The sequence below is a fragment of the Sarcophilus harrisii genome, chromosome 3 (assembly GCF_902635505.1).
Source record: "Sarcophilus harrisii chromosome 3, mSarHar1.11, whole genome shotgun sequence".
Classification (NCBI taxonomy): domain Eukaryota; kingdom Metazoa; phylum Chordata; class Mammalia; order Dasyuromorphia; family Dasyuridae; genus Sarcophilus; species Sarcophilus harrisii.
This window is the reverse complement of record NC_045428.1, coordinates 393,520,038-393,541,650: the sequence shown is the minus strand read 5'-3', so window position 1 is coordinate 393,541,650 and position 21,613 is coordinate 393,520,038. Positions and strand designations below refer to the sequence as shown.

General features: G+C 35.2%; 1 protein-coding gene across 4 annotated transcripts in view; it reads right to left on the bottom strand.

Moving 5' to 3' along the window:
- TTN (titin) overlaps nucleotides 1-21,613 on the bottom strand; it is a 324,196-nt gene that overhangs the window by 257,197 nt on the left and 45,386 nt on the right. For all 4 annotated transcript variants that reach the window (XM_031960390.1, XM_031960391.1, XM_031960392.1 and 1 more), the window contains exons 24-44: nucleotides 21,123-21,356; nucleotides 20,765-21,009; nucleotides 19,862-20,163; nucleotides 19,587-19,751; nucleotides 19,326-19,494; nucleotides 17,544-19,237; nucleotides 17,149-17,430; nucleotides 16,367-16,633; nucleotides 15,994-16,266; nucleotides 15,621-15,884; nucleotides 15,272-15,532; nucleotides 14,028-14,288; nucleotides 12,910-13,173; nucleotides 12,554-12,814; nucleotides 12,187-12,447; nucleotides 11,143-11,403; nucleotides 10,906-11,047; nucleotides 8,811-8,976; nucleotides 7,378-7,609; nucleotides 4,822-5,106; nucleotides 4,472-4,597 (exon numbers count right to left, since the gene is read on the bottom strand). In XM_031960390.1, coding sequence (XP_031816250.1) covers nucleotides 4,472-4,597; nucleotides 4,822-5,106; nucleotides 7,378-7,609; nucleotides 8,811-8,976; nucleotides 10,906-11,047; nucleotides 11,143-11,403; nucleotides 12,187-12,447; nucleotides 12,554-12,814; nucleotides 12,910-13,173; nucleotides 14,028-14,288; nucleotides 15,272-15,532; nucleotides 15,621-15,884; nucleotides 15,994-16,266; nucleotides 16,367-16,633; nucleotides 17,149-17,430; nucleotides 17,544-19,237; nucleotides 19,326-19,494; nucleotides 19,587-19,751; nucleotides 19,862-20,163; nucleotides 20,765-21,009; nucleotides 21,123-21,356 — 6,415 coding nt within the window. The remainder of the gene's footprint in view (nucleotides 1-4,471; nucleotides 4,598-4,821; nucleotides 5,107-7,377; nucleotides 7,610-8,810; nucleotides 8,977-10,905; nucleotides 11,048-11,142; nucleotides 11,404-12,186; nucleotides 12,448-12,553; nucleotides 12,815-12,909; nucleotides 13,174-14,027; nucleotides 14,289-15,271; nucleotides 15,533-15,620; nucleotides 15,885-15,993; nucleotides 16,267-16,366; nucleotides 16,634-17,148; nucleotides 17,431-17,543; nucleotides 19,238-19,325; nucleotides 19,495-19,586; nucleotides 19,752-19,861; nucleotides 20,164-20,764; nucleotides 21,010-21,122; nucleotides 21,357-21,613) is intronic.

The following is a 21,613-nucleotide window of genomic DNA, read 5'->3' as shown; positions in this document are numbered from 1 at the left end:
TCCTCTGCTACCTGTTGCTTGTGTAGAAAGAGTTCCTCTGAAAGTTTCCTATACCCATGAACTAAAAAGGCTATCCTTGGATATTATAACCAAAGGTCAAATTCATATCATACAAATATATTGGTAGGTTACACAATTTTTTTAGTAAATTGACAATCACCCTGTGCCTCTCTATATTTTTCTGTTTTTTTTTTTTAAAAGATAGTGAAGATAATTGGTTCCCTAATGGGTCACATAGACTCTATCAGGTTTCATCTTTGCATATTATGTACCAAGAGTACATGCTTAGTAAATATTAATTGGATTTAATCAGCAGATGTTGTATGTGTGTGTGTGTCTGTGTGTGTGTGTGTGTGTCTGTGTGTGTGTGTGTGTGTGTGTGTGTGTGTGTGAAAACTGAGACCCCAGGACAATAGCCACTAGGTAAACAAGAAAGCCACAAAAATGAAGCTAATTAGATGAGCCCAGGTTAGTAGCATAAATGCTTTCCCTAGTATGGTATCCTAACTCTCTATAAATCTCATCCTCCCTAGCCATTCTGTGCAAAAACATTTGTGTAAGAAAACTAGGAGGACAAATTCTGAACTGTCTATTTATGGAATATAACATTAATGTTATTATTTATTAATTATTATTATTAATTAATATAACATTGAACTTTGGACTCATTAAACAATTCTCTGGTCTTCTGACTGGCTTTGTATTATGTTATAGAAATGCTTAAGTAAAATTTTTTTTAAATGTCTTCATGTTCTGTGATAGGTATACATTCATAGAGGAAAGGGAAAGGCAGGGAAAAAAGAAAGCTAATTCTCCACTGTCAACAGATTTCCAAAATTCTGTATATAGGATTATTATTTAGTACTCAGGTAAAATCCTCCTCTTTTAATAATCACCACTGATAGGATGAGTCATTTTTTCCCCAGGATGGTGGCAGAATTGCATAGAGACATTCACTGCTTTTCCTTACTCTATTTAATGATTGATCACTAGCATATGCCCCCTGATAGACTGCCCTCAGTCACTGTGAGACATGGATAGTCAATGGCCTTAGATATGATTTTTTCTCTTTATAAACAAACCCCAATATCTCCAGATCACTGTCTCTATTTCTTTTTTTTTTACACTGTCCACTTGCTACTATATATCTTATTGTAATCCTTATTTTCTTTGTCTGCAAGATTAACCCTGAAGACAATGTAGCATTGGATGTAGCCGAGATATGTGACAGCTGCCATAATTATGAGAAAACAAACTTAAAGTTCTCTTTAAACTATAAAGCAATAAATAATGTTAGGGATTACTACTGTTACCATTACTCTTTATTCTTGTGTTGATAGTTTTCTTACTATCCAAAACCAAGGAGGTTGAACTGTCTCTCCTCCAAATATAGCTGCTTTTCCTTCTCTCTGACTGCTTACCCTGACTGCTCAGCCTGGAATTTCTTTCCTCTCTCACCTTCTTTTCCAATTTACTTTTCAAAGCCCAATTCAAATGGTTACAATAGAATGAATGGCTTATGGAATGAAAATTGGGTTTTGTTTTATGTAGGTACCATAGAAATAATTATTATGCGCCCAACTAGGAAACTATTTGTTATCAAACATAACAATGCTTTAAATTTCTTTTACACACTGAACTTTTTGCAAAATTCTTCCAATGGATACAAATGGTGTTTGGACCGAAACTAATGGATCTTTTCAAAAAAGTTTTATTAGACCTTTTAGTTGAAAAGCCTGTAGTTTTAGAATCTTGTCACTAGGTGACACCAAAGACCACATAGAATCAATTTCAGTTCCTGGTCTTTTTTTTCAATCTGTTAGTATTTTGACAGTTATCAAGCACAAATATCCCCTTTATATCCCATAAAGTATTCAATCTAATGAAATTTAAAATATTAGGTAATTCCAAATGACTTCTTCTTTTCCTAATAGACATGAAAGCACTATTGCTGTTGCAATTAGTTGCTAGTGATTAGTACTTAGAAGTTAGTACCTATATTGTATTAGTATTTCTAATTTATTATTTAAATATCCTGTTTTTACATAATTTTTTGCATTTTTGTTTTCTCTATTAAACTGTGAGCTCCTTAAAAGCAGAAGCATTTGTGTGCGGGGAGGGGTGAATGGCCTTTCTTTGTATTTGTAGGTGCTTAATTAATGCTTATTAATCAGCAATTAATTCTGAAAATAGATTACATTGTGAATAGGATGGGGGCATAATGAACATGTATAACCTTTCTGGCTATTGAAATCAGGCTTTAGAGTAAATTTTAAATTTTGTCATGCAAAGAGTAAGTATGTTGATACTAAAATATAAATACCTTAGATAAAGGTATTTGAACAGTTTGAAATATCTTCAAGGCTCCTTAAACATTTAAAATGCTCACAAGATTTAAAATATACTTTATTGATTATGCATTTTTCCATTTCTTTTGCCCCTCCGAATTGCATGTGTCATTTTGCCAAAACTGAGCTTTAATTTTGCTTTGTTTTGTTTTTTTATACCATCTCAAAATAAAGTATGTGTATAGTAACGATAGAAATTAGAGCAACTAAGGAAACCTTATACACTTTACTTAGTAGGATCTACCAATCTAATTTGTGAGAATCAAATAATAAGTTTTTTAATTGTCTGTTTACAAAACATAGAGCTACAAAATGCAAGTTATTATTTTTATTATTATTATCATTAATTCACAGACAAAATTATAGCTAACAACAGTTGTCTAGATCTGTTTATAGCTTTGGTCTGCTGATTCATTTGCAATTGTACATATTTAAAAAATCAATTTTATTTTAAATTTATGGAAATAAAACAAGCATTTCCATAGCATGTTATAAAAGATGATTGAACATGAAACTGCAAATCCACTATGTAAAATTTGCTATTATATTTAAATATATAACAAAGTTAACATGCAAATTTCTCTCCCCTTTCTTTTCCTTCTTTCCCCAACTCCAAGTGACAACAGGCTTAAAAAAAAAACAATCTATCAGCAAAACAAATATCAAACTGTCTCTGATTTGTAATATGCACAATAAACTCAATGGGAATAATACATCCAGATTTTGAGAATTCTGATATATACATATTAAATGAATATCTCAGAGTCAGAATGTTCTCCTTTCTTGTCTTGTTTATAGTGTTTATCACACATCAGAAGCAAGCTGACATTTGCTTTTACTAATAGATTGCTTATTCAATGTGTTTGCAGTTAGTTGTTTTCCTCTTTAATGAAAGACTTTTAATGCTTTTTCCCAAGTGAGTTAATGTAGATGGATTATTCAACCCCTCCATATAATATGTAGAAAGTTAAGAGACTATGTGCTATAGAAGACAAAATGCTGGACGGAGAACCAGAAAAATTTACTTTGAAAACAAAATGCTGACAATTTCTAGTTAAGTGACTATACAGTCATTCAGCCTGTCTGTATCTCAACTTTCTAGGGCTTACTATCCTAAATTGTAGAGTCTGTGGCTTATATAAGTAAAGATATTTACCCAACTTTTAGTCCTTTGTGTATTTGTAACAAGAGATAGGTAGGAGAAAGATAATAGAATTCATTCCCTTTGGGGCAAAGTTCTGTTGATTCCCTTTTTTGTCGTTAGTTTCAGTTCTGTACAACTCTTTATGGCCCCATTTGGATTTTTTGGGAGCAAAGATATTGAAGTGGTTTGCCATTTCCTTCTTTAGTTCATTTTACAAATGAGGAAACTGAGGCAAGCAAGGCTAAGTGACTTGTCCAGGGTCACCTAGATAATATATGCCTGAGGTCAAATTTGAACTCAGATCTTCCTGACTCCAGGACTAGTGCTTTATTCACTATAGTACGCAGCTATCCCTGATCTTAACTATGGATAAAGCCAGCAATGTCTTTGAATGGCTCTTAAATGTTTTTCATTTTTAGCAAGGCTATTATTCCCATTTGCTCTGTATGATATACACATTTAAGTCCCTAAAATAGAAGGTTTTTTAACTCAGGAGATTCTCTTTAAATTTAAACTATACAGACAAAATAAATGTAAATAAAAGAAAAAAGTTGATGTAGAACAGTAGGGTTTTTTTTTTTTTTTAATTCAATTGGATTCTGCTTGCCATTATTTTTATTTATTTGTTTTTAAAATGAACAGTAGCTCTTAACTCACAGCCTACAGTTTTCTTCCCAGGAATAAATTTTAAGGGGTCCATGAATTTGTGCATTTTGATAATATTATTTTAATATGATTGGCTTTCTTTGTAATCTTACGTATTTTACTTTATGCATTTAAAAACCTTAATCTGAGATCAGTCTTTAAGGCTTTGCTGGACTGTCAAATATATCCATGACATATAAAAAAAGATAACTCCAGCTTGAAACATTTTTGTCCCAAATTGGGAAAGGAAAACTAAACTAACAACTTCTTTGGGTTTAATCATCAGAGAATATGAATAAAGAATGAACAATAAATTTATTTTAACTAAACATACCTGTGCCAGACACTCGGCACTGAAAGCGAGCTGGCCTTCCTTCAGAAGTTACAGTATCCCTAAGTGGAGTGATGATGGCAGGAGGATACACAGGCATTTCCTGATCAGGAGATGTAACTTCTGGAACTAAAGAGAGAGACCCCCCCAAAAAGTTATGATGATGAGATGATCTGTTAACTGGCCAGAACCTACAAACACATTCTGTTTCACTCAAGGTATCCTTCAGAAGGGAGTTGGCTTCACAAATAAATTTTGGCAAACTGAATTTTTTTTTTTTTAATTACTTAATGAAACTCAAAATAAGAATTCATTTGTATTGTCCCAGGGGCAAAAGACAAGATATGTCATACCTTCCACTGTCAGAGAAGCAGAAGTAGTAGCAATTCCATAGTCATTCTTGGCTTCACAAGTATAAATGGCGGCATCTTCTGGAAAAGCCTCAATCAATAAGAGAGTGTATTCTTGCCCATCATGAAGAAATTTGCACTTGAAGCCAGAGGAGAGCAACTGTTCCTCTTTGTACCAGGAAATTTTGGGCTGAGGTCGGCCTGATATCACAGTGCAGAAACGGGCAGGTTTGCCAGACTGCACTGTGGTGGGCTGGAGTTCCTGTAAGACTTGGGGTGGCTCTGGAGCTGTAAGGAAATCAAGGAAAAAATGAGGGTTTAGGGACAAGACAAACATGCCCAAGGCAATAAATAAAATGGTATAGCAACTAAAACTAGTGCATTAGATAGACCTAAAGTCAGGAAGACCCGGTTTTAGGCACTGATTATCTGTGTGACCTAAGCAAGTCACTTAACTGCCATCCTCCTCAATTTGTCCAACTGTAAAATGGGAATCAGAATAGTCCCCATCTCCCAAGGATATGAAGATCACGTGAGATAACATATGAAAGCATGTCGACACATTGTAGATGCTTAATAAATTGTTTGCTCCACCACCCCAAATTCAAATTCTCCTTTAGAAACTTATTATCCTGGAAAGTTATTTAACCTCTGACAACTTCCATTCCCTTATCTGTAAAACTGGGAAAAGGTAGCATCTATGCAATAGTTACAAAAAGAGCAAATGAGATTTCATATGTTATAAAAGCTGTTATAAAATACAAGCACTGTGAGCATCTGAGTGACCTATAGTAGTAGCATTTTTAGACCTTCACTGTAAATATTATGCATTCTCATTAAATACCCAATGACACACCTATATCTTATAGGCCACATAAAAGATCTTTCTGGATTTCCCTTGTTTTCAGAATTTTGTCCTATTTGCTGTGGCAGGAAGGAAGGAATAAAATTTGATATTTGGAGTGGAGCTTTAGAGAATTCGAACACAGTTCTCTAGATCCCAGACCCGATAGGATGTAAAATCCTGGAGTGCAGGATCTTTTTCATTTGATTTTTGCTCTCTGTATTCCAAAAGCTTGGCAGGTTACTTAGAGTATGGGAGGAGTTGATTGATAAATATTGATTGATTGATTTACATTATACCTTAGTGCTTTTCTTATGGGAAAAACTTGTACAAGAGTAAAGATGGAAAGGAATTTTGGGATCATTTAGTCTAATCCCATTAATTTATAAGTGGGAAAATCCCAGGTTCAGGGAGGAGACATCTAGGAGACTAGTGATAAAATGGGCATATGAATCCAAGTTTCCTGACTTACAGTCTAGTATTCCTTCCACTTGATTGCACTAAAAAGTAGACTTGAAAAGCGCAGTTTCATATCCATTGTGCTTAGTACTTGGCATACATTAGGCATTTAATGAATTCTTGCTGATTTGACTTGACTTAGGTATCAAACTCTCAGACCACATTGAAAACTAATCATTTCACTCATATTCTAGGCCCTTCTAAAGAAGTTTGTTTAATATGATGTAGCCTGAAATGAGACAGGGATGCTGTTTAGGAGGATTTTTTTTCATCCCTTATTTAGTGGCATAGTATATAAGAGTAATGGATAATGGGAAGATATGGGTTCAAATACCACCTTAAACATTTGTAAGCTATGTGATTTAATTGCCTTGGTTTCCTCACCAGTAAAGTGAAGAAATAGTAACATCTACTCAATAGTGTTGTGATGATGATAAAGTGAAAAATTTTAAGTAAAAGCATTCTGATATGCTATGTAAATGTTAGCAATTATTATTCTCCCTGTCTTATTTTGAGGTTAGTCAGCTTCAAAACAGGTCAGTTCCAGGGCTTGATTTCTTTTTTGTGTTGATTATTTAGATTTTATAAAAACGCATTGTAGGATTCTGGCTTTTAATCCACTCCATTATTTTTATGGGAGAGTTCATTCCATTCACATTCACAGTAATGATTATTAACTATGAACTTTTCTCCATCTTATTTCCCCTTGTTTACATGATTATCTAGACTTCATGATGGAGAAAATGTAAATAAAGCTGATTAAATTTTAAAACATTTTAAAGTACAATTTTTCCTCTTGCTATAAATGAGGCTAGGAAGCTAATTATTGGATGTTTAAGAGCACATCACTTATGGGCTGCTCAGATGTTCATCGTGCTAATATAAATTTTTGGGATTCTGGTCTTTTCACTTTTCAGTGATTAATACTAAAGTCAAGATGATATATATGGAGATTCTTATGGAGTGTTTTCAGTACTGCAGGCTGACTAAAATGTACCCAGCTAGAGCTGGCACTAATTCTTTACTTTCTATCTGCCCTATAGCTTAACATCAATAAAATTTAAGAAAAGTATGATAGCATACATACATAAACACTTTGGATTGTTTTGAAAAAAGGAAGAAACAGGGAAATAAATATTTGTAGTGCACAAAAACAACAACAACACTGAATTAGAGCTCCCCCCAAATCCTTAAAAATAGTACAATTTCAGTGGTTAAGACTAGATCAAAAAAGATGCTGTGGATTCTATCCATACCATTGACGTAGAGAGTTACAGAACTCCTATTTCTTCCTGCCACAAATGTGTATTCTCCAGCATCACTTTGTCTGGTCTCACTAATAAACATCCGATGGATTCGTCTTTCCACTACATATTGGTGTCTTTCTTGAATCTGAAAGTTGATTTCAATGCCGTCCTTGTACCAGTGGGCATCAACATCATCTTCATTGACTTCAAACTCAACAACAGCACGTTGCTTCTCAATGACCTGTGATCAGGACAAATGATAGAAAAATAAAGGATCCTATTTCCATTCAATCTGGCTCTTTCTGAATTCACAGTATTGAAGAGTATATGGCATTTACCACTGGCCAAGTTATAAATCATCCTCTTTGCTTGCCTTATTGGATGGATGATTAGGCATCTATACTAAATATAAATCAGAATGAAGCTTTGTATTGGGGAGATGGTATCATTATCATTAGGAGACTAATTTGCTTCCTGATTGAAGAAAGAAAAGTTGAACCCATTGGACTAATTTCTTTTCTTTATAATAAAACATATAAGAGCCAAGTGTTCAAAGGTGGCTTAGTGGAAAGATTGCTGGATGGGGAGCTGCAGTTGACTACTGTAGGCTGGGCCATTTATTAGTTTGATGATTCAGGGCAGGTGTCCTATCTAAGATGCAAGTTACTCATGTATAACATGAATGTTTCAAATGTTGGAGTTATCATCAGGAAATCCTATTGTGCTAGTAAAGCACAGCTATGACCAAGCCTTCTATCTTTTAAAATATCTTTTTCATAATTAGGATATCATGTAGGAGGACTAGTATTTATTTAAAAAAAAAACTTTGCAAAGGTAGCAGAGAACAAAGGAGAAAAACACAATGAAAGTAAAAGGAGATAGGATTAGTTTGAGACCCAGCTCTAATAGGAAGTTTTCAAAATGTCAAGACTCCTCTTTTCTCAACTACCTGTGAGCAAAAAGAGAGCTTGCAAGGAAAAGTCACCTTGTCTTATATAACAGACTGACTACCATGTGATCCTGTTGGTTGCTTTAAACACAGAATTCAAGTGAGTCTTTTACTTTTCTCCCACTGAGTATAAAGTGGTCATTTACAAAGCAATGAAGCTTCTCCAGCTGTTTCATTACAGAATTTAATCAGTTGCTGTGGACACCTCAATCCTTTAGATGAATGAACACTATGTCTAAATTAGTGTTAGTACAAGAGTTTAAAACAATAGGGATTAGCTAATTATATTCCTCAAGATTCTAAGTAAAGTAAAAACTATTGGTTTTCCTTCTGTTCATGTAACAGACAACTATTAATAGCTGATGGTTTTCACTTGCTCATGTTTAATGTCTATAGATCCTTTTAGCAAGTAAAGGCTTTCTGAGCATTTTAAAAATGAAGCACTAAGAGATTTTATATTATGTACATATACTGAACACTCGTGCAGTAGTACCTGAACCTCCCTGCGAATGCTACGAATGCGAACATCTCGTCCTTCAACGAAGAGGTTAGCAGTGGACATGTTGCCTCCAGCTACAACACTGTACTGTCCAGCATCAGACATGCGTGTGGAAGGAATGAGAAGGCGATGAACATATTTCTCCTTCTGTATCTTCATTCTGAAGAATGAAATATAAAATTGCATGTGAATATGTAGCAATATAAAGATATTTGGGAATTTTAAGAATCATGAGCTTTTGAAGAAACCTCAGAGACTATCTAGTCCTCTCCTTAAATCCAATATGGATCTTGAAATTGAATATGGAGGTTGCAAAATTATGATTTATTATTAGTAAATGTTGATTTGTTATGCCTATTTTATATACCTACATATTTGGAATCACATAAAAATTTCTTGGGAAAAAAAAAGGGTTGCAAGTGAAAAAGTTTAAGAAGTCCTTTCATGTTCCTCATTTTATAAGCAAGAAATTTTTATAACCAGAAGTTAAATGAGTTGGCCAAAGTCATAAAGATATAAGTACTAAACTTAGGCTATAATATTTGTACCATCTTCTAGGGTAGTTTTGAGGCTCAAATGAGTTTTTCATTCTATATTCTTAGCACTTAGCACTTAGCACAGCATTTATATTTATAGCATTTAATAATATTTACAAAATTGAGCTGAATTGTATAAGGCTTATAAATTATAAAGCATTAATGTGAATATTATTATTTTAAAAGTCAGAATTATAGATTATTTTAAGATTAACGATATAGAACTGAAAAGGTCCTTTGAGCCAATCTCTGTATTTTACTGGGGAGGAAACTGAGACCCAGAAAGACTATGGGATTTGCTAAAGATTAGTAAGAAGAAGAGCTAGAATATGAATCCTGGTTATTTTACTCTAACTCCAATGTTCTTTTCATAACACCATTAGAGGGAAGAAAAAAAGGGAGGGAAGAAGGAAAGGAGGAAAGGAAGAAGAAAAGAAGGGAAAAGGAGGGAGGGGGAAAGGAGAGAGGAAAGGAAGGAGAGAGAAAGGAAACAAAGACAAAAAGAAGGAAGGGAGGGAGGGGGGAAGAGACAGAAAAAGGAAGGAAGGAAAGGAAGGAGGGAGAAAGGAAGGAAAGAAAGAAGTTAAGAAGGGAGGGAAAGAAGAATGAGAGAGAAAGAAGAAAGGAAAAACAGGCATTATTAAGGAAGGGAGAGAGGAAGGGAGTGAAGAAGGAAGGAACAAAACATTTATTAAATGGTGACTATGTCCTAAGTGCTTGCCACATATTATATCATTTGATTTTCACAAGATGGACTATTACTATCCCTAATATAAGTTGAGGAAACTGAGGCAGAGAGAGAATTAGTGACCAGTGTAACACAACTACTAAGTGTCTGGGTCCGGATGTAAACTTGGGTCTTTCTGACTCCAGGCTTAGCATTGTGCCACCCAGCTGCTTTATTGTTATTATTATTATCTTCAATACTATTATCCTAGTGATATGACGTGACTTTGAATTGTGGAATATCATAGTCTCTGAGGGATCTAGTTTTCAGTTGATCCAAAAGGCAGTGGAAATAGCTCTGTTGAGTGTGAGTAGGTTGAACATGTTACCAATGGTAATTTTTACATGAAAAGGAATGAAAACAGTGACATGAAAGGTATGTCTGATCATCTGGATCAGAAAGCAAGAGTGAGCAATGAAGACTGAGAGCCTGGATCATAGGGTCAAAGATGAAGAGTTGAAAGGCACTTCAGAGATGACCTATTTCAACTTCCTCATTTTACAGATAAGGAAACTGATTTGAAGAGAGGTTAAGTTATTTGCCCAAGGTCACAGAGGTAGTAAACATCAAAAATAGGATATGAACACAGGTGTTTTAAGCACCATCCATTGAACAATACTGCCTTATATTTTGCACTATTGATAATCACAACATATTTAAATAACAAAAAGAAAATCTCTAATATGTTGGGAAATACCCTCTGAATAATTTATGGCATTGGATGAGAAGGAGGGAAGGAAATGATCTATGACTTGAGATAGCAGATCCATACAAATATAGGAAGAAAGATTGTTAGTAATTATCAGGAGGAGAAGGAAAGGATCACCTGTCAGCAATTTGCAGTTCTTGTCCATCTTTCATCCATTGTACAGTGATGTCAGGTTCAGAAATTTCACATTCAAACATGGCTCTTTTCTTCTCAAGAACCTTAATATCCTTAATATGTTTCCTAAATTCAATGTGACGAGCTGAGAAAACACCACAGAAATATGATTAAGCATTTTGCATAACATCTTGAAAGATGTATTAATGCTTTTCAAACATCCTAATTGTGAAAGATTACCTTCCACATAAAGGGTAGCTGTTGATGTGGCTTTTCCAGCCACAAAGGTATACTCAGCAGCATCCCCAAAATGGACATTCCTGATGTTCAGAGAGTGTGTGAGTTTCTTGGTTCTCATCTGGCATCTGTCAGTTGATTTTATCTCCACTCCATTCTTTAACCATTTGTAAGTAATGCCTTCATAGTTCACAGTTACTTCAAAGGTAATAGTGTCCTTTTCTTCAGCATTGATATCTTTCAACATGGATGTGATCAAGATTGCTAAAAAGGGGAGAAAATTCAGACAGGTTTTTTGTTAGTATGTTCTTGGTTATTTTAGGAGAAGAATGAAGGAAAATCTTTAGGGAAACATAGTATGATTGTCTTTTAATCTAACCAAATTAAAGCAACTTAACAGTGAGATTTTAGAATGTGTATAACATGGAATTCAATATAGTGTCAAGCTGACAAAAGTCACCATTTTGGGTATGAGATACAATGGAGTAGGTGCTCATTAAAGACTTGCTGACTGATTTGGATTGTAGAGCAAATAGGAAAAGAATGGTAGAAAGTAAAAACTATGATTTTTGAGTGCAGGGACTGTTTTCATTTTTTTTTTGTTTGTTTCTCCAAAGTCTATTATAGAACAATGTTCTTGTTTAACCTGGGGTCTGTAAACTTGATTTTTAAAAATATTTTGATAAGTGTTTACTTGTAATCCTATGAATTTTATTTTATACATTTAAAATATTTTTCTAAAAAGGGGTCCATAAGCCTCATCATATTTTCAAATGGAGCTATAAAACAAGAAAATTTATAATTGGTTTAGGGTTCATCATAAATGCTTGGTAAGTTGAATTGAAAGCCTTTGAGGTGGGGCCTTGGTGTTTTTCTTTCCTGGAAATTTGAGCTATGTGAAAGTAATGGAACTTCAGAAAATGGTGAGCCAAATATACCCTTGCTCATTAAATTCCCAAGCAACTATAGAGGACAAGTGTCAAGAAAAGTTAGGGAACACTGAACACTTGACCTTTTTTATCTCCATTAACTATTCTCTTGACTTACGTGTCACTTTCAGAGTGGCACTGACTTGATCATTTCCACAGACAAAAGTATATTCAGCAGAATCCTCAGTGCTTGTGTTCATGATGATCAGCTGGTGAAGCTTTCCTTGCACAACTATCTTAAACTTCTCACTCATTTCAATCTCCACACCATTCTTCAGCCACATAGAAGGGACGTTGAAATGAGATACCTCACACTCAAAAGAGGCTGTTTTGGTTTCAGGCACCTGGATGTTTTTCATGGTCTTTGTAATGTGTAAAGCTATGAAAAAGCAGAGAATGACATAGTTATTGAAAAGAAAAACTGGATCAAAACAAAGTAAAGTAAAGGGTTTACCAGAGAAAAGTGAAAGGAACAAAACACTTACTCTCCACAAAGAGTTTAGCTTTGCACTCAAGTTGTCCAACCACAGCTGTATATTCTCCAGCATCAGAGGGGGCAATATTCTGCAGCATCAATTTGTGAACCTTTCGCTCAGAAACAAGCCTATGTTTGTCACTTGGTTTAATCTCCACATTCTTATGGAACCATTTGACAGGAACAGTGTCGTGGGAAACACTCACTTCAAAAGCAACAGTGGCATTTTCCAAAGCGGTCACATCCTTTGGTTTTTTGATGATCTTGACAGCTAAGAAACAAAGTTCAAAACAATTCAGTGGTGGACTTGGCTTAATGAGATACAATCCATGAATCAGTTTGTAAAGTGTTTCCATGCTGACTTACTTTCCACATGAAGTCTGGCACTGGCTCCCAGCCTCCCAAGTTTAAACCCATAAACAGACTCATCGACAATAGCACAGTTTTTAATTTTTAGTGTATAAATGTTTCCTTTCACTGAGATTTCGTATTTGTCATTTGACTGCAGCACAACACCATTTTTAATCCATTGAACTCCTTTCACATCAGGATGGGTCAGTTCAACGGTAAAAACAGCATCTTGTGTTTCCGTCACAGTTAAGTTCTTTAGTGTCTTCTTTATTTTGACAGCTGAAAGACAAAAGCATGATTGGTTTGGAAAATGAAAGTTATGTACCTCCTTGTGCAAAAGGCTTGAACTAAAATGTTAGGCAATCTGTTCTATTATGGGACCATATTGATAAAAAAAAACAGTGATTCAAACATTTTGAGATTATGCAATATCTATCTTTCAAAAGGCCCCTAGACGTTATATATGGAATTTTTGAGTTCCTTTGACCATATAAAGCCTTGAAGACAATAAGTACGTAATATTTTATAATGTTTATAAAAATTAAACTTTGTTATCTCTCTACCAGTGTCAAAAACTGATTGGCAAAAATAAGAGAAGGATTTATGAAATCACACTGATTTAATTAATACAAAAAGAACTAGTAAGTAGAACGCCAGGATGTCATCATATCACATATGTGATACTTCATCTTCCTGCTTCAATGTCTCCCATATGGCACTTAAACTATTGCACAGGTGTACAAGACAGAGGGGAAAACCTCTGCAACGATTTTGCTATATCAGGTAAATAATTATATGTAAAGCAGACCTGCCCCCTCAAAAGAATGTAATTAAATATTAAACTAATATTCATTCAAATATTTATTAAATACTGTTTTCAGAGCACTATGATTGGAACTGTGCAGAGGGAGTTGACACAAATTTTGGATAAGACATAGTACCTCCTATTATAGAGTTTACCAGTGAGGAAAGCACTAACATAATGCATGTTATTAAATAATAAGTATATATAAAACAAAGCTTTGTGGAAAGTCCAAGTGGGAAAATTGTTCCCAACTCAGTGTATAAGGAAAAACATGGATTAGAAAAGCAATGCTTTTAAAGGCAAGAATCAAAATGACAAAATCACTGACCTTCAACTTTGAGTTTGGCAGATGTCTTAGAAGTGGCCACTTTATAAGTATATTCTGCAACATCATCTAATTTTGTAGCCACAATAATAAGCCTCCTTTTATGATGCTCAGCTTCACTTTTGATATTGTTACTCATTGTTAATGGTTTGCCATCTTTGAGCCATTCCCCTTCTGAATCTGGGTTGGCAACTTCACATTCAAACACAGCTTCCTGGGATTCAGCTACTGTTTGATCAGTGAGTGGCTTGGAAATAGCGCCTCCTATGGAATGATATAAGAACAACTATAAATCTCTCTTATTTTGAAATTTTTATTAAATTAATAAATTAATAATTTTTATTTTTACTTTTAATCAATGAATTTGAATTTAATAAAATGTAACTTATATTAGTGAAATTACATTTTTATCTATTCAATTAATTTTATATATATGTGGAGGATATACTACACAACCTAATAGGCACTGGTAAGATTAAACAGTGAACAGAATATCTGTGCCTTCTGTCGATCTGTAGTCTCACAAGGAGAAAAGACATGTACATAAAATTTAATATCAACTTAACTAGATAAGTATCAAATAAAAGTTACAAAATTACAAATAATGTAAGAGGAAAGAAATGATTACTAGGTAAGGGTATTAGAGAAAGCTTAATTGGGGAGATGATTTTGGAGCTGGGTCTTGAATGATGGTTGAAAGATCAAAATTGCAACTTGGGGAAAGGGATGAGGAAAGGATATTTTGGGAAGATGGACCAATATGAAAGATGGAATAGTATGAAAAATATTTTAATATCTTAAAGCATGTTAAAATAAATTTTTATTATTATCTTTTGTTTTCATATCATCCACATTTCCCAATGATCCATTATAACAGTCTGGGAATCATCTTTTAACAAAGAATAAGAGGGAAAAGAGTTCAGCAAAAAATCTGATGTATCAAAATGTAAGATATATGCAGTGGTTTACACCCATAATTCCCTACCTCTGCAAAGATGCAGAGGGAGGTAAGACTTGGCTCAAAAAAAATAAAGCTAAGAAATTTTAAGGAATGAATGATCCATTTGAGTTTATCATCCCTTATTTCCTCAGTATATAATAAAAAAATTAACAGACAAATTGTTTGCTTTAATCATACAAATTTAATCATACAAATGATACTCTACTAGGAAGTTAAACTATAAGATTATTTTTCTTATGTTAAAGTTAAATCCTCTGCCCCCACAAAAGTTTGTTAATTTGCTAACCTGCTACTGTAAGTTTTCCAGATGTCATATTTTCTCCTGCATAAAATGTATATTGTCCTTCATCATCTTTCATCATATTTAAGACTGTCAATTTATATATTTTTCCATGAGCTTCAATTTTGTATTTAGAACTAGGTTTGATCTCTTTATCCTTAAAATTCCATAAGACATCAATTCCAGCGTGAGAAAGCTCCACCTCAAAGACAACATTTTGGGTCTCTGTGCAGGTCAGGTCTTGGAGACCTTTGATGATTTTGATTTCTGGAGATGAAAAGTATAATTTGCTTAGATATTACTGAATTAGGAAAGTAGATTTTAATTTACTTTGGATGAATGAAAGAGCTCTTACTTTCTACAGTGAGATTGCAACTAGTTTCAACTCTGCCAACCATCAACTTGTAAGGTCCTTCATCTGAAGCATGAGTTCGATTAAGCACTAGCCGTTGTTTAGTTCCTTTAATGACTGCTTGGACACGATCATCAGGTTTGATTTGTTCATCATTTAGATACCATTTAACAGAAGATACATCAGGAACAGAGACTTTGCATTCCAGGACAGCCTTTGTGCCCTCAATAACATTGACATCTTTTAGAGGCGTTATTACATCCACACCTATAAAACCATGACAAAAGTAAATGAATAGCATGAAAGGATTAAAAAATTTTTCCAGAGATCCTCAAAGCATGTGTTCATAGGAAATAAAAATGGTGAGTATGCTTACTATAAACAGAGACTCGTCCACTGGTTGAAAGTCCTAGTGCAGGAATGGTGAAGGAATAATGTCCAGCATCTTCTTTGGCCATGTCCTCAATGAGTAACATGTGTGATTGCTTATCTATCACAATGTGGATCCGATCATTGGGTTCCACTTCCTGGCCATCTTTCATCCAAACACCTTCCACATTTTCCAAAGAAACCTTAACTTCAAGCTGAACAATGTCACCTTCACAGACTTTTTGATCACTGAGTCCTTGGAGGATAGCTATTGGGCGGGCTGTGGATTATATCAAAGACAAAAAAGAAAATTACAATTATATCACTGATTCAAAATAAATGCCATTGCATCAGTTTGGAATTGATATGGGAAGGCTTACGTTTCATTTTTAGATGGCAGCTGGTCTTTTTCCCATCTACAACAAAGCTATATTCACCCTGGTCTTCCTTAGTTACATCCTTGACAGTGAGATTCTGACGACCACGGCGAGATGTAATAGTATATTTTCCATTGGATTTGAGTTCTACATCACCATGATACCATTTGCCATCCACATTTTCAGGGGAAATGATGCATTCTAGCTCCCCTGAAAAAGACTCTGGCACTTCGATATCCTGAAGTTCTTTTACAAACTCAACAACTGCACCTGGAATAAAAGAAAAATAAGTGATTTTAGACTAGAATGTTGCTGGGCAAACAGGGAGTCAATGTGTTTTAGGAGAAAAAGTACTACACTGGTAGAGAGAACTAGCTTTTACTCCTGAATCTGTAAATGACTAGCTGGGGAACCTTCTAGGAATTATCTAATTCCTTTGCTCTTTAGTTTCACTATCAATAAAATGAGTAACAAAGTGATCTTGGGAGTTCTTCCAGTTTAACTATTCTGTTGAACTTATTGAAAAATTAAAATTTTGAGAAAAAAAATCACCAAATCATCAAATTGATTTTGAAATCATGAAGTTGAACAGAGTTTACTTTTGTTCCTTTTTTAGGCTGCTTATGAAGTACTTTCAGATATATTTAGAAATACAAATATAGTCTGGAGATTTGAGCTTTCGGCTTATTATACACAATTCACAAATGAGTGCCTTTAAAAAAAAGAAAATCTGCAAGAGTTACATTAAAAGAGTTAGGAAAGAAAACAAATCCTTTCTTTTCTACCTTCAACAAGGAGTTTAGCTGTTGTTTTTATGTTTTCATCTTCTGCAAGTACACAGCTGTAGTCCTCAGCATCAGACCCGTCAATTGTCAGTACAGAAAGAAAATGGACCTTTCTGTCAGAGTGCATTCTATATTTATCTCCAGAATGAATCTCCACACCATCCTTAAACCATTTCACTTTGACAAATGGCTCTGAAGTTTCACATTCAAAGGTTGCCATGGTGTCTTTTTCCTTAGCAACAACATCTTGCAGTTCCTGTGTGAAAGTGACCAACTGTTTGGCTAAAAAAAAAAAAATTGGAAAAGTTACATAAAATGTATAATTTAGGTAAAAAGGAAAGAAAAGTACTGATCCATATGTGGTAGAGTCACAACAGAAAATAACTCTGAGTTACCTTGGACAAGCAAGAAAGCATGACTTGAGGTCTCCCCAGCTATGTTGATGGCTTTCACCATGATGCTGGCTGAGTCTTCAGCTGTCACATCTCTTATAACCAATTCACAAACATTATCTTCTGGCCAATACCAGTAGATCCGGTCAGATCGCTCAATCTTGACTCCATTTTTATACCATTCACATTCAGGGTCTGGTTTCCCCACTACTCTAACCCGAAAATGGGCATCGGTTCCTTGACCTACTGTTTGGCTTTGAATTCGTTCTAAGATTTTGGGAGCCTCCATACTTGGACTAAGTTCAATTCTATCTGGTTTAAAGGTTGGGATTGTGATTTTGCCTTCCTCCATGAGGGCTTTCTTCTCTTCCTCAGTTAACTCTTTCGTCCAGTGGAGAAGTTCATCCTTTGTCTTCTTTAGCAGCTCTTCATAGGACTCATCTTTCTTCCTAGATTTGAGTTCTACTGCTGTAATGGCCTCATAGTATCCTTCCTCTGTTCTGCGTTTGAATTTACTGCGTAACTCTTCTGACTCTTCGGACACCTTCTCATGGGTGATTCGTTCAGCTCTTTTCAGTTTTACTACTTCTTTGGTTTCTTTGGTGTCCACAGGTTTATCTACCTTCTGAACCTCAAACTGAAGTTTTCCAGGTTCATGATACTGAATTTCAGGCTTGTGTTCAGGGGCTCGACGAAGGACAGACCGAAAATCTTCCCTCTGTTCAATCTCCAGTTTTACTTTATGTTCAGTCACTCCTTCAGGGTTTTCGGCAGTGACTTTGACTTCGCCTGTGTCATAGGACTTGCAATCTACTATGTCAAGATAATAAATGCCATCATAACGCACTCTAAACCTTTTGCTTTTGCGAATGAGTTGTCCATTGAGGTACCAGTTCACCTTGGGTTGTGGGTAGCCTGTAACACGGCAGCGGAACCGAGCAGTTTCTCCTTCAAGTACTCGGACTGGCTCTGGAAACAAAACAATGTCAGGTTTTTGCTTCTCTTTTTGGTCTGTTGTTACTCCAGTAAGTGCACCTTCATGGGCCATCCTCTCTAGTTCCTCAATTCTTTGCAATCCCTTCCTCCCTTCCGGTAACTGAGATTCTTCAACAAGACTTTTCTCATCTTTAACAATAAGGGTGGCTGAGGTGTGGTCAGTTCCATATTTATTACTGGCTCTGCAAGTGATAACACCACTATCCCTGGAGTAGGCAACTCCATAGTCAAGACTGCAATATCCAAATTCATTGATCATGCGAAGTCTGTTGGCTGCTTCCAGTGGCTTGCCATCATGGAGCCATTCAACCACCATGGTTGGATCACCAATTGGTGTGAGTCTGCATTCAAAGTGAGCAGGTCCAAAGCGCTTGAGCCTTAAAGAGGTAAGTTTTTTCTTAAAGAATGGTTTCTGTTGTTTCTCCTTGTCATAGAGGTCTCCCTCTTCCCATTGCTCTTGACCATATCGTAAATGGAGTGGCTCCAGTTCTGGTGCTGCAATCTCCTTAGCTCGGTATGTTCCACGTGGAATAATTAGTTTTCTTTCTGGTTCAGGTTCTGCAAAGTCAACTTCAACATTGACTTTACATCTTGTGGTGTCTCGACCAGCTTTGTTAATAGCTGTAGCAGTATACCATGCAGAATCATGGCTGACAGTAGAATCAATTTTTAGGGAAGCTTCTCCCTTGACTCCTTCGATTCTATAATACATGTAAAAATATGTTAGTATAAATGGAATGGTTATTGAAATTGTATAATGGCTCTAAAAATAATCTCCCACAAACTTACTTGATCTTTGGATATTTATGGGGTACAATAATGTCACTGTTTTTCAACCAAACAATATCAGGATTTGGATTGCCAGTAGCCCTGACCCTCATCTCAAGTCTAGAACCTTCCTTTACATTGACGTTTTTCAGTTTTTCCACAAACATCGGTTTCACTAGGTGTTCCACAGCTAGAATAATAAGATCATCACAGAGTGAGTGACATTGAAATACTCTTTTTAATCCCTCTCCCACCCTGATCATGTGACTTCACAAACAATACCTTCAACAGTTAAAGTCATTGAGATGGATGATTTCCCTGCTCGGTTTTGTGCAACCACTGTCCACTCTCCTGAATCCTCAGGTGTTGCAGGAACAATGATCAGTGACTGTGTACCGTCTTCTTTAATTACTACTTTATGGGTATAGTCATTGACAATCTGTTGGCCTATAAAAATGGAAGGAAAATGTATGTTCAAGGATGATTCAATTGTCAGATCATCCCATACATTTATTTTTGAGGTTGTTATTCATTGAGTGAAATGCATGATAACATACCATTATGAAACCAGAATGTTTCTGGCATAGGTCTGCCAACAACTTTTAAGTCAAATCTGGCAGTCTGTCCTTCTAAACATTTGAATGAAGTGGGTTTTAATACGAAGACAGGTTTATAGAGTCTTTCCAGTTGTGACTCATCTGTTTCATCCAGACGACGTCCTGGAGAAATACGTGCAGGTGACATGCGGGCTGGACTCATTCGGGCAGGAGACATTCGGACAGGAGACATACGGGCAGGAGACATATAAGCAGGAGACATACGTGCAGGAGAACGGCTTAAGGAACGAGGAGAGACCGATCTGGAAAATAGAAGACAACAAATCACTTTAAAAGGCATAAAAGAAAACAATCCAATGTATTTTTTTCTTCCTTCATTTGTTAGGTCTGTATTTCAGTTATCAAAAGGGCAAAAATTCTTGTTAAATTTGAACAAATTGAAGACAATATAAGACATATAAGACATCTCTGTGAAGTAGGTGCTATTATTACCCACATTTTACAGATGAAGAACCTAAGATTAGGAAGAGTTGAGTGTGTTACACTCAACTAGTCACCTAGTTAACAAGTAATTGAGGTAGGATTTGAAGTCAGATCTTCTTTACTTTAAGTCCAGCACTATACCTGCTACAGGATATAATCAGCTATATAAAATGTACCTTCCATGGACAATTTTCCAAGTTAGTGGAAAAAGAAGAGTGATGATTATAACATGGGACATGGAAGTAAAAATTCCTGGTTTTTATTTATGCTTTTGTTAATATCTATATCTAGAGCAATGAGCTTTGCCAACTTTATCTTATTTTCATTTCATTTAGTTATGATTCATTAGTGAGACTGTTGAAAAGTATCTTAAGATCCAATCACTGGATCAGATAAACATGTAATAATCCTAAACTTTACCGAATTCTGCTCATGGCATCTGGTGTTGGCATATAAGATGGAGCGCCAAATGGTGCAGAAGGTTCCACATAAAGTTTGCCTGAGCAAATTGCATTCCCTTTGATATTGCTAGCAAATGCTGTATAGATTCCTTCATCTTCTGGAAGAACAACAGGTAAGCGTAGACTAGCCCTGCCATCTTGAAGAAAGTCCATTTGGTATCGTTCACCATGTTTGATGCGCTTGCCATCTTTGTACCATGCAATCTGTAAAGAAAAATATTCATGGAGAGAATCCATTGAAAATGATTGTATCACAACCAACTTGTACTGAATCTTTATGATACAGACACATATGGTGGGCTCTTTTTTCATGTTACCTTGGGTAATGGATATCCAGACATCTTGCAATGGAAAGTAGCACTCATTCCCTCAACTACTCTGTAATTCTTTATCCTTAAGTCAAATCCTGCTTCAATAGTTTCAGATTCAGCAATGTCAACTGACATCTTTTCTTCACCATCTTCTTCAAGAAGTTCTTCTAATGTTGTCTTTATAATTCTATATTCAATTTCCTTAATAAGTCTCTCTTCAAAGGAAGAAATATGGAATTCCTATGCAGAAAGAAGCAACAGTTGCATTTTTAAAGAAAGATTTCCAATGCATAATTTTTATATTCTATAATCAAAGGCTTCCAAGAATGATGATTTTTTTCATGTTTCCCTTTAAGTAGGAGTATCTATTCTGCTTCATTTAGAAAAGATTAGCAATGAAGGTTTAATTTCATTGCTTTGTTCTTTAACAAATGGGGATGATCTGTCCATGAGAAATGTCATAAAATAAAGGAATTCTGTTGCAAATTTATCTGGAA